Source organism: Leuciscus leuciscus, assembly GCF_965113295.1.
Source record: "Leuciscus leuciscus genome assembly, chromosome: 5".
In the NCBI taxonomy this organism is placed as follows: Eukaryota; Metazoa; Chordata; class Actinopteri; order Cypriniformes; family Leuciscidae; genus Leuciscus; species Leuciscus leuciscus.
In genome coordinates, this window is record NC_138729.1 from 38,707,962 (window position 1) to 38,722,075 (window position 14,114).

Here is a 14,114-nt window from a genome sequence, read left to right on the forward strand (position 1 = left end):
TTATATTGATACATTTTCTGTGTTCCTTATGTACTTTCAAGAATTCCCGAAACAATACAATGCTATACCCCCTGGCTGCAATGATAAATGTTCGTGTTAACACACACAAGTAGGCTAAGTGGGCCTTGTTTGTGGATCACTTACTTTCTGAAGTTTGATGCCTTGGTTAGAAAATAAACGTATTGACAAACACATTTTAATGTGAAGTAGTGTAGGCCTATGACTGGAAGCAGAATACTACATTTGAGATAGTGATAAGATTGAGAAACGCTGCTCTTTCTTTCTTTCTTTCTTTCTTTCTTTCTTTCTTTCTTTCTTTCTTTCTTTCTTTCTTTCTTTCTTTCTTTCTTTCTTTCTTTCTTTCTTTCTTTCTTTCTTTCTTTCTTTCTTTCTTTCTTTCATGTTCCAGGAATGTGTGCTCTGGCCAGCAGGGGACAGTATTTCCAACTAAATGTGCAGCGAATCTGTCCGCGTTCGCTCGTTCGCTGCTCGGGCTGCTTTCTGTTGAGAGGAGGACTGAAGGAGATCATTTTCTGGTTAGCTGTGAGTTAATATTATGCGAAAGATGCTAACCATTATTTCTAACGTTCTGAGGGGCAGCGCCAGCAGGAACGTAAGTGTTTTATTCCTTTTAATCAATATTTCCGCTATGATTAGTAAGACAAATTCACAGCTGTTTTGACGGCTAACGAAGCGCAGTCATATCATGTTGACCTTGCAGGGTACACAAGGCCCGGCTGACACCCTACTAGAGACACATTGCTGTTTAATGCGTATGTTGGTGCTATTTATTTAACGTAAACCAGTGTAGCATTTCCTTTTATTATAGATGTAAATATAGTCAGATATCACAATTCTTTTGGCTAGCTTGGCTAGCTGGCTGGCTAGCTGCACAGGAATGGTAACGTCTAAACTGGTTTAGTCAAAAAGCTGTCATTCTAATAACTTATTATAAAAGACTATAACAAATGAGATTTGAAATGTGAATATGAATATGCTGTTCATAAAAATGGTTAGGTCGTAGTCAATTGATTTAATTTTCTTTCAGTTGTAAAAGGTGACCTCAGTGAGATAGACAGTCGTTCTTTCATCACTTTCACTGACCAGTGGCAGAAGTCCAGATGGACGATGTTCTGTTTTATGCAACATTAAGTGGAAAGAAACGGGAAAACATGCCCTAATATACACTGACTCTGTATTTTAGTATGGTTAGAAAAATATGCCCTCATATATACACCAGAATCTTAGTCATTTATATATTTTTATGTATAATAAGTTTTGACACTCTGTCTGGCCTAACCTAAACGACATTAATGCCACTCAGTCCTTGTCGTTTAGGTTAGGCCAGAGTGTCTACTTAATATACATAAAAATATATAAATGACTAAGATTCTGGTGTATGTATGAGGGCATATTGTTCCTAAACATATTAAAATACAGAGTGTCACCAATTTACCTCAGATACTTAAATTATTGTAATTTATCTTAATCCACTTTAATTTTTATACAATTGGCCAGTCACTTTTTTTAGTTTATACACCTCTAAGTTCTATTGCCATAGTAGAGTTTGATATTTAGATGCTGTTTCATGTTTTGTAGGTTTTTGGGGATTTTTCTTGCTTCCTGCATTTTCAAAGCTGATTTAACTGAAAAATACTTCAAATGAGCTACATGTTCATACTTTGAGATGATAAACCTTCATTAATCCCATAACTAAATTGTCCTGAACATGTAATAAAACATCAGAGGAATTCACAGTAGGGGTATTTTTTTTTCTTTTTTTTTCTGAGTCCTGATTAATTTTCCTCCCTGGATGGTTCAAAGCTCGAGTCCATTCCTGTAACTGTGTGTCTAATAATAAACGATTTGTTGACACAATTAAATCAATGTCATTGTTTTGTTGGCACAATATAATGAATGGAATTTTGCAGAACAAGTCAGGCATCTTTCTTTTCCTTATAATAATTGACCCCTCATCTTCTGTCTCTTTCTCTCTATCAACATCTTTCTCTATACTAATTCTCTCTCTCTCTCTCACTCACTCTCCTTCTCTTTCTCTCAATATCTCCTCCTTACTGCTCTGTGGGCTGCCTTTAAAGGGAGCCGAACTGGTATCAGAGGTAAGAGATAGTAGTTTTAGGAATGGGCTTAATGACGACGTCCATCTGATCTTTTTTCCATTTTTTTTCTATCCTTGGTGGTTATAAACATGATCATTATTATTATTTATTTATTTTTTGCCTGAAATGATTCCATTACAATGGCTTATTTAATTTTTTTAGATAATCTTTTCTTCCTCACTTATGACTTTTAAGATCACCTCTTCCTCATTGAGTTTCCAATCACTTGTTTGGTTCTGGCGTATTAAACACGTTTATGCTACATGCTTTTTATTGCTCATATATCGTGGCTGTTTTAGTTTGCTGTGCTGTGAGCTTGAGGGGAATAATTCTGCTCCATTTACCCAAGCTAGTTACTTACAGCTCACATCTTACCTTTACATCTCACACACACACACGCACGTTAAAAGCACTCCCATGGAATGGAAAGTACCCATTTTTCCTTTGCTGGTTTTAGATTTTTTTTTTATATAACAGAGACATCAATTGAAACTTGTTTGAGATATGTTGTGGCTCTCTGGTATTTGTCCATGTGACCAACTAACCAAAGTTACTGTCAGTTTCAACAGTTGAAGTAGTGTATATGACTGTTGACAACAACTTTGTCAATGGATACAATTTTAGTTAAGTCTGAGTAAATATGTTCAATTCATATCAGTGTGCATCTAATTTCTGAGGATAAAATTGTATGTAGGTATCAGCATTATATTGATTATTGGACACCTTGTTTTCTAGATATTGGTATCAACATTTGCCTTTGTGACCATTTGAATGTGATCTGACCTGTAGCCGTCAACAGTTGTTTATTGCCTGTGAGTAGGTATAGTGTAGGTTAGTTTAGATTAGAGTTGTATTGGTTTAGTAAGTAAAATCCTTTTTGTGGTCTCTAGACACTTGAAAGTCTCGCCTTGCTCCTTGGTCTTTAAGCGTTCCCTTTTTATAGCCATCTAAGTCTGAACCTCTGGAGTGACGTGTGCCCTTCTTTTTGCAGTCCTCCACTCTCCGGGCCGTTCTGCAGCTCCTGGCGGTCCAGGGAGAATATGCTAATTTGACCGCTCCACATGACCATGATCCCGACCCCTGTTCACTCTTAAAAGATCCACAACCCCACAGCCCTTCAGTTTCTCCCCCATTAACACAGATACCTCAAAACACTTCTGTAGAACACAAAGCTTTAGGACACACCACCAGTGGCCAGTCAGGAGACTCTGGGTCATGTGATAGACTTCTGACTGATGTCGTTCCCACAGGTGCTATAGCTCAGAAAGAATGTTATGTAGAACCGGTGATGACCAGTGGTTCATCCACCTCAGAAGAATTAAGTTTGGGTCCTTCTGTTACAGTAAGAAAATCAGAAAGAGAAAAACCTATTATTCCATTTATAGATGTTCCTCCATCACCTGCCCTAATTACAGCTAAGTTGCCTATTAACCCAGTCCCCCATCCAGCACAGTTAACCCCTGCAGTAGCTAACAGCAGCTCCGACGTAACCAGCACAGACCCCCTCACGTCCAATTGTCCCCCACCAGCCGGGAGCCTCCAGGGCCCTGATAATTCCTTACCAGAGATCACCCACAGCCTGGCTGAAGAGACTGCCTTACCAGAGCCACAGCTTGCTGTGAGTACTGGCAGCCCCTATATTAAAATGTATATACTGTCTCTTTCATATATACACAGCTTAACCCTCCTAATGGAGTGTTGCATGCCCCTTCCCTTTACCCAGAGCACTTACATACTTCAGAGGTTTCTTCCCACTCTCAATGCATTGGCCGATGTTTCTTCGATCACTGAACAGATTTTTATTTTATTTTTTATTTTATTTTATTTTTTATACTTTATTTGCTCATTGTCCCTGTTAGTTACCTGAAGCAAAATAACTGTTTTGTACACAGCAGGGTTATTAAAGTAAAATAATAATAATAAAACTATTTAAAAATGTGTTTCTTGAAATAATAATAATAATAACATGAACTGAAATTAAAATAAAGTATTTAAAAAAAGTATTTTAAACTTAATTTTATTTCAGTTAGTTGCCAAGGAAACTTCTCATTTCCATAAAAAAAAACTAATAAAAATGACAAAAAACTATAAAATTACTAAAATTTTATAAGAAAATGAAAATGGAAAATACAAAAGCTAATTCCAACTATTAATTCAAACTATTATAGTATCGTAATGATACTATAATAACACTCTGCATGTTGGTCCCGCATCTAATTGTGGATGAATTCCTCTTGATGTGTCGGTTTATTACATCCAAACCTGTAATCAAAGAGATGTGCAAAGTTAGTGCAGATTATACAATGCATCTAGGTCTATGTGTTGAATGTTGATTTATTGGTATTAGATTGCAGGTCTGTCGATATGGTTGTTGAGTAAAATTACACTGTGGTGATTCAGGTGGGATTATTACGGATATATTTCATTGTGGCTGGGTTTGCTTCCTGCTTCAGACAGAGTGCTTTTGACCAGGGTTGTTAACATTTCAGTTCCTGTCAGACGTGTGTGTGTTTGTGTGTTTCAAATGGACTGCTATTTTTTGTTACCATCTTCTCTTTTTCTCAGTAGAGGCCATATATTAATTTATTTTCTATTATATTTTATGTTTTTGTTTTATGTTTCATAGGGTGCAAGAGTGGTGGTATCTGCAAGGACCTATGCTGACTTTACCCCTCAGGCCACCTTTGATATTAAGGTGAGTTTTATCAGATATTTATATATTTTAGTGCATACACTATTTAAAAAAAATGTTGGGGTTAGTAACATGTACATATACAACCCCATTTTAAGAATATTTGGGACATTATGTGAAATGTTATAAAAATCAAGAATCTGTGAATTGCTAAGGGCGTGTTCACACTTGGTGTATTTTTTATAGCTGCCAGCATCTGTTTTACATTATAACCTATGGAGTAAACCGTGTTTTCAAAAAAGTCCTGAGCGCTTTTATAAACGCCACCGCCGACGTCTTTTTCTGTTACTCAGAGCGTCTTTTCAAGTTGAATAAAGTTAAACTTTTCTGAGAAAAAAAAAAAAACGCGCTACGTCAAGCGCCTTTTTGACAGCTGACCAATGACAAGCGAGTAGCGAGACCTGTCGTTTCCATAATAACAAGAAAAAATGGCGAAGGTGCCAGTAGATGGACTTATTGTACTAGTGTCGGAGCACAAGGAGTTATAAGCACAAGCACAAAACTCGACCAGAATATACACTATAAAGAGGCTGTGTGGGCACAGATTGGACGAATTGCTTGGTTGTTCAGGTAAGTGTATCATCTACTACGTGTCGTTAAACAAACTATCTCACCTGGTTACGTTAACTAACATTAACGTTCACTCAGCAACAGTTATCAATACCGTAACCAGCTGATAACAGCAGCTGTCAACAAATGTCACTCCCTTTTACCGGAACGTAGCGAGCATAGGCTACTGTAGCAGCTGTTGTTATAGCAACAAAAGACGCCCTCGGCTGCTATGTGGAACCAAACACTGCCAGCTTCTTCTTTTTTTTTACAAAAAAGTGCCCTTGTCAACTTTTTCTTGTCAAAAAAGATGGCAAGTGTGAACATGCCCTAATTCTGTTAAACCTTTATTTAACTCACAATGTTTTCACTGATCAACTTAATTGTATTTTGTAAATATAAACAAATTTTGATTTTAATGGCTGTAACACGCTCCAAATAAGTTGGGACAGAGGCATGTTTACCAGTGTGTCACATCACCTTTCTTTTTAATTACACTTATTAAATGTTTGGAATAGAGGATACTAATTGTTGCAGTTTTGCAAGTATAATGTTTGCCCAATCTCGCCTGATATAAGACATCTGCTCAACAGTCCATGGTCATTGTTGTCTGATTCTCCTTTTCTTGATGGGCCATACATTTTCAATAGGAGACAGATCTGGACCAGAGGCAGGCAGTCGGGCACATCAACTCTAGATGTAGCGTAGTGTAGTGTCTAGAAAGCACATGCTGAATGAGGCCTGGCTTCTGAGATGAGCTCGGGCGCAGAGAACTCACTGGCATCTCTGCATAAAACTGATGAATAGATTTCTCCTTGCGAAACAGAGATTCAAGTGGCATTTCTTGATGCAGCAGACTGTGTAGAGTGAAATTGTTTTCCCAAAGTACTCTTGAGCACATGTGGCTGTATTTAACAGAGTAGCATGTTGGTTTCATGCAGTGCCATCTTGGGGCTTGAAGGTCACACATATTCAACAAAGTTTTCCTGTCTTGCCATACACAGCTTGAGACTTCTCTGGATTCCCTGAAGTTTTTCTACAATATTATGAATGGAAGATGGTAAAATACCAAAATCCTTTGCAGTCTTGCATTGAGAAATGTGATTTTTGAATCTTTTGACTATTCTCTCATGAAATTTGTCACAAAGTGGAGAGCCATGACTCATCTTTGGTTTCAAAAACTGAATCTTTGGTAGATGCTCCTTTTATACACAATCACGATTCGCTCATCTATCAACAGTTCACCTACTTATTGCGGGCTGTTTCAAAATAGTTTAACTTGGATATTCTATGATATTTTTGCTTTAATTTAGCTTTTGTCCCAACTTCTTTTGGAGTGTTGCAGGCAGCCATCAAAACCCCAATTTTTTTGTATTTACAAAATACCATAAAGTTGGCCAGTGAAAACACTGGACATCTTTTCTTTGTACTTTTGTCAGTAAATTAATGGATTCAAACATAAAGCAGCACATCCGTTTCAACAATGATGATGATAATGATAAATGTTTCCTGAGCACTAAATCAGCATATTAGAAAGACTGGAGTAATGACCCAAACTTGTAAACAAACTTATACTGGTATTGTACTCTGCATTTAACTGTATCGTAATTCATTTGAAAGCTTGAAAATGCACTTGTTTTGGTAGAAATGTGACTTGCACAAGCTGGAGGAGGGCCCACCACTGCAGGCTACACTTACAAGAGAAGAGGGGCTTCAGTACTACCGCACAATGCAGACAATCAGACGCATGGAGCTCAAAGCCGATCAGCTCTACAAGCAGAAGATTATCAGAGGCTTTTGTCACCTTTATGATGGACAGGTGACACATACATTGCAAACACACAGACATCATCTTTGCTAGAAGAAGACTAGTTCAGAATGCTCAAGTTAAGTTGTGTTTTTATTTACATGGTTGGAAAAGTAATTTGTAATTGGTTCAAATGTTGACAGCAAAGACTGAAACTCTTACAAGTGCATTGTGTCGTCTAACAGGAAGCGTGTGCAGTGGGTATTGAGGGAGGTATTAATCTATCAGATCATCTTATCACAGCCTACCGTGCCCACGGGTACACTCTCACTAGAGGCGGCACCGTTCGTGAGATCATGGCTGAGCTCACTGGTGAGAACAACAAAATGGAGTAATGTAGTTTAATATTTCAGAGGCTTCTAAATTATTTTTTCAGAAGCATTTTTCTTTCTTTTTTTCATATATATTTTTTTATTTGTATTTTTTTTTATTTCTTTATTTATTTCCGATCTCTACTATTTTTCTGATATTTTTTCTTTTCTTTTTTCCATTTCCTTTAGTTCTATAATTGTTTGTTTGTATATCTATTTATTTATTCTATCTATTTAATCCCTCTTCTATGTGTCTGTTTCTCCATCAGGTCGTCGAGGAGGTATTGCCAAAGGAAAGGGAGGGTCTATGCACATGTACACTAAACATTTTTATGGAGGAAATGGAATTGTTGGAGCTCAGGTATTTGAAATCAATCAATTTGAGTATTTTTTTTAATATTGATATCCGTGTTATTTTAGTATCATTGACATAGAATCAACTGTCTATTAAACATATTTTACTGGATTGTAATACTTCTACCCCCTTGAGCAACTTGTTTTATTCTGTTGATGATTTTGAAAAGGTTTTTAACCAAGTAAATCCAAATTTAGTTGTACGATTTTTAGAAAGAAATAATTTTTGGATAACTAAACCTGGGTCTCGCAATGAACATGGCCATAGAAGCTGGCATTTAGTGACTATTATAGTTATTAAAAATATTTTGAATCAGTTTTTATTTTCCATTTCCACTGTAATTTTAGCTATTCTTTTTTTTGTTTATCAAGTTAAACTAAATTAAAATGAGAAATGTTACCTTGTTTATTTAAAAAATATATTTTTTCAGTTAAATGTGCATTGTGTAATATTGAGGAAGATCTGTTTACAGAAATGCAATATCATAAACATAACTGTTTTCAGTGGTGTATAAAGACCTTACTTAAAGGTACAATATGTAAGAATTTTGTATCAAAACATTCAAAAAACACTTGCACAGTGTTATATATTTCTTTCAATTGTGTACTTACATTATCCTAAATGTTTCCAAGAATTTGTAAATTCAGAGAAATTCACAATTTTAAAAAGTGCCCGTCCCTTGTAACTTGTCAATGACGTAATATCCGCGTTATCGCTGATTTCTGCTTGTATTGCCATAGTAACCATGGCAACAGACGTGGACAACTGCGTAGTGCGTAACATCTAGCTGTTGATGTTTCGTTCAAACATTATGGATCATGGCAAGCAGACTTTGGGACAAAAGGTGAACTAAAACGAGGATCAATATCAGCGTGGCGTTTTCGAGATGCTGAGAGCTCCACGACAAACTTTGACTTGACAGAGCTTCACGACTTGACAGAGATGCCGCTCTTGTATGTAACGTTGCTTTACTAGACAGATGAGCAAATGTACATAAAACAAATCAATGTTATATTTACATTTACATTTACATTTATTAATTTAGCTGACGCTTTTTATCCAAAGCGACTTACAATTGCTATATATGTCAGAGGTCGCACGCCTCTGGAGCAACTAGGGGTTAAGTGTCTTGCTCAGGGACACATTGGTGTCTCACAGTGGATTCGAACCCGGGTCTCTCACACCAAAGGCATGATATAGCTCAACATGATGAAATGTTAGAATATGATCAGTATGTTATTCTAGCTTACTGCTAGTCTCATACAGCCAACTGATAGTGTAACGTTAGACCAAGTGAAACCGCTGCGTTACCTCACAAGTTTAATTCGTCAAATAAACTGACCTGTGTGAGTAGTATTTCAGCACTTCAGTATTTCAGTTCGGTAGAATTAAATGTCCTTATTTTTTTATATCCGTGGGACTCGCGTGTGGCGCTGATATCTGTCTCTCATTAGCAATTGCGATCTGCTTCATACCACAGTCAAGTTAAAAACATAAATATTTTCACTCATTCACAAACATTATTAGATCCATCAGCATGACAGCAAGTTCCATCATTCCACTTATCACTGCGTCATCAACCTACGCCTTTGTTATTGTAAGAGGTTAGCGACCCCTAGCGGTGAAAAAAATTACATATTGTAGCTTTAATGAACGGTTATGTTTTTATTACCCAAGAATGAGCCATTTCTATCTACATACACATCTGCTGTCTCAGATTGTCGGCCACCGTAACTTTTGTTGGTTGCAATACGCAACCTCACCACTAGATGCCGCCAAAGATTACACAGTGCACCTTTAAAGTTTATTTTATTTCAATTAAAGAAATTATTTTTGTTTGAGTTTTATTTAACTATAATAACCCTGATTTTATATTTTACGCATGTGTATCCCAGGTGCCACTTGGGGCAGGTGTAGCATTGGCCTGCAAATACCAGGGCAATAATGAGCTGTGTGTCTGTCTCTATGGTGATGGTGCTGCAAATCAGGTAAGTCACTTCCATGCAAGTCCAAACAATCATGTGTTTACCCACTGCAAGTCCTAACAACCGATTTAGCTACTAACTAACATTTGAACACAGATCTGTCTTCTTTGCTGTCCTTGTGCTGCTTTACCTAACCTTATAACCATCTGAACAACTTGTGCATTATAATCGGTGCATGGCTGTGGCTTTACAGGAAGGTTTCATACACTTCTACACTTTTTTGTTTCTGCAGGGTCAGATCTTTGAGACGTATAATATGGCATCACTGTGGAAGCTGCCCTGCATTTTCATTTGTGAGAATAACAAATATGGCATGGGTACATCAGTGGAGAGAGCGTCTGCTAGCACTGACTACTACAAGAGAGGCGATTTCATCCCTGGTTTGAGGGTACGATGCAGGAAGGACACCATCATGCTTTTACTTGTGTCACGACGCACATAGTTCACTGAAATTACTCTCCATGTCAGAATGTCTCATTACCTGTTCTCTGGCTTTGTAGGTCGATGGCATGGATGTCCTTTGTGTGAGGGAGGCCACCAAATTTGCTGCTGACCACTGCAGATCAGGAAAGGTGAGCTCTGGTTAGAGTGATGTGCAATTGTAGGGATGGGGAAAAAAGATTATTAGCTTTGTTAGGAAGTATGATTTTTGACGATGTGTTTTATAATTATATGGATAATTCCACAGTGGCAACTTTACAATAAATGTTCCACTGGTTATGAAATGTCTGTTTCAGTTCCAGAAAACAGATAAATATTCTCATGGGATATTATCAATTATGTAGCAAAAAATTAAATGCCTGAAATGTATAATTATAGGGGCCAATTCTGATGGAGCTGCAGACCTACCGTTACCATGGACACAGTATGAGTGACCCAGGAGTCAGGTAATATCTTCTATCATCTCAACCAAAGTTATTGTTATTGCTCTTGCTCTGAGCACCAATGAGCACACACGGACGTGAAACTGTTTTTGCAGAAACACACCGTTATGACACCAAACTTTTAGATACCAGTGGAAATTCACAATTCTCTATTCCAATTGTGATACCACAGCTAAAACTACTGGCTCAACTAATATACACATAAGATTTTTTTAATGAAATCCGATGGCTCAGGAGGGGCTCCATTGACAGCTATTTAATTAACACTTTGAAGGCCCAAAAACGTAGGAAATACATCGTTAAAATAGTCCATGTGACTACAGTGGTTTAACCTTAATTTTATTAAGCAACAAATAATTTTTTGTGCACCAAAAAAAACAAAATGTCGACTTTATTCAGTAATTTCTTCTCTTCTGTATCAGTCTCCGACGCGCGTTCACAAGAGCACCACGACGCATGCGCGTGGTGATGACACAGGAGCTGGCGTTCTGACATATGACCTACAAGCAGAGGAAGACACACGCGAGGTCACGCATGCGTCGCGCTGCTCCTGTGAACGTGTGGCGGAGACTGATACAGAACAGAAGAAATTGCTGAATAAAGTTAATATTTAGTTTTTTTGGCGCACAAAAAGTATTCTCGTCAAACACAAATAATTTCTCCATCTCCTTGAGTAAAATAAATCTGTCATGATTATACAGTTCAGTGTGGCTCTCACATTATATGATGTGGCAGACAACTAGTTGTCCAATGCGGTTCTGTTCATTCAGTGCGGGTTTGTCAAGAATGCGCTTGTGAGTCCTGAAAATGTGCAGGTGTCAGTTCAGTTATAAATTGCGGTTGTCACGCAACGCTGTGTGAACACAACCTTATTAAGCAGCGCTGCAATACTAGCCATTAGCATCTGCTTGAGAGTTTTGTTTTGTGTGAAACATGATGGGAATTAGGGCTGAGCGTAAACAGTATCTAATGCAGTATCTTTTTTCTATTAGTGCTCATATGTGACAACCTTTTCTCTCCGTCTCCATAGTTACCGAACACGTGAGGAGATCCAGGAGGTGCGCAGTAAGAGCGACCCCATCTCCCTGCTGAAGGATCGCATGCTGAGCAACAACATGGCCAGTGTGGAGGAGCTTAAGGTGAGACTGCTCGCGCTTACCAGAGACACATTGAAGTAGGAAACAATCATTGAGATGGTCACAGTTGCACTTGAGTATGAATTTTCAGATTCAGTCTCATTGGCGAATAAGATAGGGATTACTCAAGTATACTTAAGAATGTAAAAATGTGAAGCATGGACATTTCTGCAGTTTCACTAAACACTGACACCTTTTGCAGGAGATTGATGTTGAAGTAAGGAAGGAGATTGAGGATGGCGCTCAGTTTTCCACCACAGACCCTGAGCCTCCACTGGACGATCTTTGCAACCACATCTTCTACAATAACCCACCTTTGGAAGTGCGTGGCACCAACCCCTGGACCAAACTCAAGTCCGTCAGCTAAATCGCCTTCCTTATCATCCCAAGTCCCCTCCACTTCCTACTAGTTGACCCTCTCTTGAAGCGCACAGCAAAAATTGTCACCTCCAATATGGCTATAGGTTTCATAGACAGTTGTTGGGAAACTCAGCCAAATCTCTCAGCCACATTGAGACAAGTTGCCTCATTTTACATTTTATCATTACCTTGTTTTCTTGTTGTCTCCATCAGTTACAATACTGACCTTCACTATAAATTTTAAAAGGTTTCTGTATTAAAAAACAAATGCTATATTTTTCCATCTCAGAAATAGCATGTAATGTGTGAATAAACATGGTGGTATTTGGCTTGTAATTATTGGTACTTTCCAAATGTCTCCAGTGCAACTATTGCCTATACCCAGTGCCCACGCAATGACAGAGCATTTACCTAGTGTCCATGCAGAAACACCTCCCATCATTGCTCTGTGCAGTCATTATAGACATGCGCTCATACACACACACACACTTTATGTATCAGTAGAACGTGTTTTGGCCGAGGTGTCAGTGAAATGCAACAGTCTTGCAGTCCTAATTTGACAAAATATTTTAAGGGAAAATGTATTAACATTGATAAAATGTAAATTTGTTAGAAGGCCATACTACAAAAATGTTTGTGTAATATTTATGGGGTGTAAAATGGGATTTTTTATTTTCTGTCATATCTAAACACTTCCGTTCATTGGCTTTAAAGTGTTTAAATAAAAAAAAAGTAGAATGGGAAAAGGTTAATAAGTTCTTTTATTTGCTTTAACTCTCCTTAACTTTTATTTTAAACAGGGTTTTTGTTGTCACATATTTATTATAAAAAAATAGCTTTTGTTACAAACAGCGTTACAGGGGGTATAACTTCAAATTTGGCGATTCCAGTTTATTAATGGTTGTATTAATAGAATGTTCATTTAAAATCACTTGGGAAAGAAATAATTTTTTCAATAGATGATAGGATGCTGTTGAGATATTGAAGGGGGCATTAGGGACACAGGTTAAACAATTATGACGCGTTGACCAGGATGAGGAGTCAAAAACATCAGGCAATGTATCCAATGTGGTTTTTATACCATGAAACTACAAATAAATATTTCAAATACCATTTTTGTGTGATTGGATGTCTTTATGTTGTTCTACCACAGAGACAGTTGTGGATACAGGCCTTAACCCTACAAAGCCCACTGTATCACATTTGATAAATTAATTTCTAAATTATCAACATGGTCAAAAATTGCTGGAAAACCTGTTGCACAAAATCTACCTGCTTTCTAACTGATGGTTTATACATTTTTATTAAGTAAAAGGCCTTTTAGTATAATTAAAAAAATGTCCACCTTTAGGTCATGGTGAACTGTCTTTTTACCATAAAATCTTTATTGATTTTTACATTTAAGTTAACATAAGAATAACTTTATATTCTTAGTAATATTTCAAGATGAACATTTACTTGATTGTCTAAAAATATTTTTTAGAGAAATTTTGAAACAATTTTATGTATAAAATTGTATACATCTTTTTTTAAGAAAGGTTTATTTGTCTCTGAATCATTATTGTATTGCAGTGTATTGTTTTGTGCAGTGGACCATTTTTCATTTAATGTGGCATGTGAACATGAGGTGAGAATTTTCATAGGATGAAGCTTCTTTTGCATTTTATCCCGTGCTATGCATGATCGTCACACTAAAAATAACTATTTGGAGAATTGGGTCACAAATAAACTGGGTCTCATGAAAAAAAAAAGCACAATCCTCAAATCAGCTTTATTCTAAGCCCTCTGGTACTGCTGGATGAGTGTTTTAGCAGCTGTGGTGTTGTGATTCTCTTCTTCCCTCTGCAGTTTTTTTGATTGTGCACCTAATTTATTGTCACGCGTGTTTTCTTCTGAGGGACTGAATAAATGATAA

General features: G+C 37.2%; 1 protein-coding gene across 2 annotated transcripts; it reads left to right on the forward strand.

Moving 5' to 3' along the window:
- Positions 1-453: 453 nt before the first annotated feature.
- pdha1a (pyruvate dehydrogenase E1 subunit alpha 1a) lies at positions 454-13,312 on the forward strand. 2 transcript variants are annotated; one of them, XM_082169697.1, is made up of 12 exons: positions 467-613; positions 2,100-2,120; positions 4,747-4,815; positions 7,007-7,180; positions 7,354-7,480; positions 7,749-7,840; positions 9,730-9,822; positions 10,052-10,207; positions 10,320-10,391; positions 10,639-10,706; positions 11,734-11,842; positions 12,042-13,312. In XM_082169697.1, exons 1-12 carry the CDS (start codon positions 557-559, stop codon positions 12,204-12,206), a joined length of 1,203 nt encoding a protein of 400 aa, XP_082025823.1. In that variant the 5' UTR covers positions 467-556; the 3' UTR covers positions 12,207-13,312. The 2 variants fall into 2 exon arrangements, with proteins under 2 accessions (XP_082025824.1, XP_082025823.1); XM_082169698.1 differs by lacking the exon at positions 2,100-2,120 and having other exon boundaries at positions 454-613.
- Positions 13,313-14,114: the final 802 nt, after the last annotated feature.

Bases quoted from the DNA above. Each gene is read 5' to 3' on its own strand.
- pdha1a (XM_082169697.1), top strand. From the start codon at position 557: ATGCGAAAGATGCTAACCATTATTTCTAACGTTCTGAGGGGCAGCGCC. The intron at 614-2,099 runs GTAAGTGTTTTA...CTGCCTTTAAAG, and splicing joins GGGGCAGCGCCAGCAGGAAC to GGAGCCGAACTGGTATCAGA. The intron at 2,121-4,746 runs GTAAGAGATAGT...TATGTTTCATAG, and splicing joins GAGCCGAACTGGTATCAGAG to GGTGCAAGAGTGGTGGTATC.